The sequence below is a fragment of the Protobothrops mucrosquamatus genome, unplaced genomic scaffold (assembly GCF_001527695.2).
Source record: "Protobothrops mucrosquamatus isolate PMUCROS unplaced genomic scaffold, P.Mucros_1.0 scaffold_223, whole genome shotgun sequence".
In the NCBI taxonomy this organism is placed as follows: domain Eukaryota; kingdom Metazoa; phylum Chordata; class Lepidosauria; order Squamata; family Viperidae; genus Protobothrops; species Protobothrops mucrosquamatus.
The window spans coordinates 73,677-75,578 of NW_015386299.1; the positions used below are offsets into that span (position 1 = coordinate 73,677).

The 1,902-nt window shown below is 44.3% G+C and overlaps 1 protein-coding gene across 1 annotated transcript in view; it reads right to left on the minus strand.

Moving 5' to 3' along the window:
- NEK6 (NIMA related kinase 6) overlaps positions 1-1,902 on the minus strand; it is a 38,062-nt gene that overhangs the window by 22,894 nt on the left and 13,266 nt on the right. Inside the window, exon 4 of the mRNA XM_015828188.1 lies at positions 33-143. Within this exon, the coding sequence (XP_015683674.1) occupies positions 33-143 (111 nt within the window). The remainder of the gene's footprint in view (positions 1-32; positions 144-1,902) is intronic.

Sequence of the window (1,902 nt, forward strand, 5' to 3'; positions counted from 1 at the left end):
AGGGGAGCGAATCCCAAACCAGCCGATCTCACCTTAATCATCTGAGAAAGGTCACCAGCATCTGCCAGCTCCAGGACAATGTTCAGTTCATTGTCTTCAATAAACGAATCCAAATACTTGATTATGTTGGGATGATTCAATTGCTGTCAAAGCAGAAGGGAGAAGAGGCTGCGTCAATGACAGGAATCTGAGAAGCATCGAAGAACTCAAGAACCTCAGACAGAAGCTAAGGAGAACCCTTGAAGAGCTGGAAGAGAAGGTCCAGGCGATGGAAGACCCAAATTAAGCAATCTTGATAGACGGGTCTCCAGCCTGTCCTCTCCCCAACCCAATGAAGGGAATTCACCTCTTTCTGAGTCACCGAGTCCACTGCCCAACCGCTGAAGCTCTTTAGATGTTTCTCCTAACCTTCAAGGGGGCATTTTTCTAGCACTTGAAGGGTGCTATCAACCCTACCAAGCCTTCTCCTGAGGAAGCACCTTCCATTCCTCTTGACAGGGCTTAATTTCTAGCACCCGGTTGCCAACTTTACAACCTCCACTAGTTGGCACCTCTCAAACGTTGATCAAAGCCGAATAAAGAGGAAGGATGACTCCCCGTCATGTAAAAACAATACCCCGGTTGAGGCAGCTTCAATTTGCATTCCTGTTTTTAGTAACCCATGTCAGGCTGCTGACTCATTTATAATCTCCTGCTATTCTTTTTGTGTGGTTTTTTTTCCAGAAGCTTCGTTGCCAAGACCCAGATTTCTCCGCTCGACTGCCGTTCCCCAAGTGTGTAACTTAGCGTTTAGCCTCCGTTAAATTTCTCTGCTATTCTCCAACTGCTTGTCTGTAACCATCAAAGGTATGAAACAAGAGGTATCCCGAAGACACCGGTGTCACCAATTACCTCAATGGAGGAAAAAGCCTTCCCCCAAAAATAAATTATCTGGAAAATCAACTTTGCCACCAAGCTCACTGCACGCTTCTAGGAGCAAGGTGCAAGCGGTATATACTTGCAAACTTTTGTTTTCCAAAGATAAAAATGTGCTTAGAGTTTGCTTGGAATCGCTCTTCCCTCCCTCGAAAATTATCTTTTAACTTTTGAGATCTTGCAGTTATTCCCAAGACAGAATCAGAAGCATCGGGAATCGCAACTGACGATCTAATGTCCCCAAGAAATTTTACCCTTGAGTAAAAAAATCTCATGAGGCACAAAATAAGAAAGGTGCCTCATTTTCAAATTGGGCTATCTTGGGCACCGCCCTGTTGTGAAGAACAAATGAAAATAAAATGCACTTTCACACTTTCCAGCTCTATTCTGATGCACTTATGCACACTGAAATGATGGGTGTTTCATTTTGCAACCGAGAAGGAACTTCTCGGCTTACGGTTTCTGCTTAAAAACCCAACGAAAGAGAATTGGGGAAGAACAAGGGTAAAAAAAACCACCCAACTTTGCTCTGGCACTAAGCCATGGCTTCCCCAAGTGAACTGAACTGACATCACCAGCCTTGTGACCTCCCAGCTGAGTCACTCATGAGGAGAAACATACTTGGAGAATGGAGAATTCTTGCCAATGAGACTCAAGTAGGAGCAATAGATGTCCTTTGAACGTGGTGAGCACCCCATGGGATTCTGGGGACCTGTAGTCTGGAGGGTTAAGAATGCACTAAGTCCTCTCCAAAATAGGGTCCTCCTATGCAGAACACATCAATGGGCCTTCATCTCCCCAAAAACAAATGTTGCTTTCCTTCAACCACTGAATTAATGGACCAAAACCATCACCTCCAGCCAGGTCTTGCAAGGGATGGCAAAATAATAACAATAACAATAACAGGAAGAGGAAGAGGAGAAGAAGTAGTAGAAGAAGTAGAAGAAATAGTAGTAGTAGTAGTAGTAGTAGTAGTAGTAGTAGTAG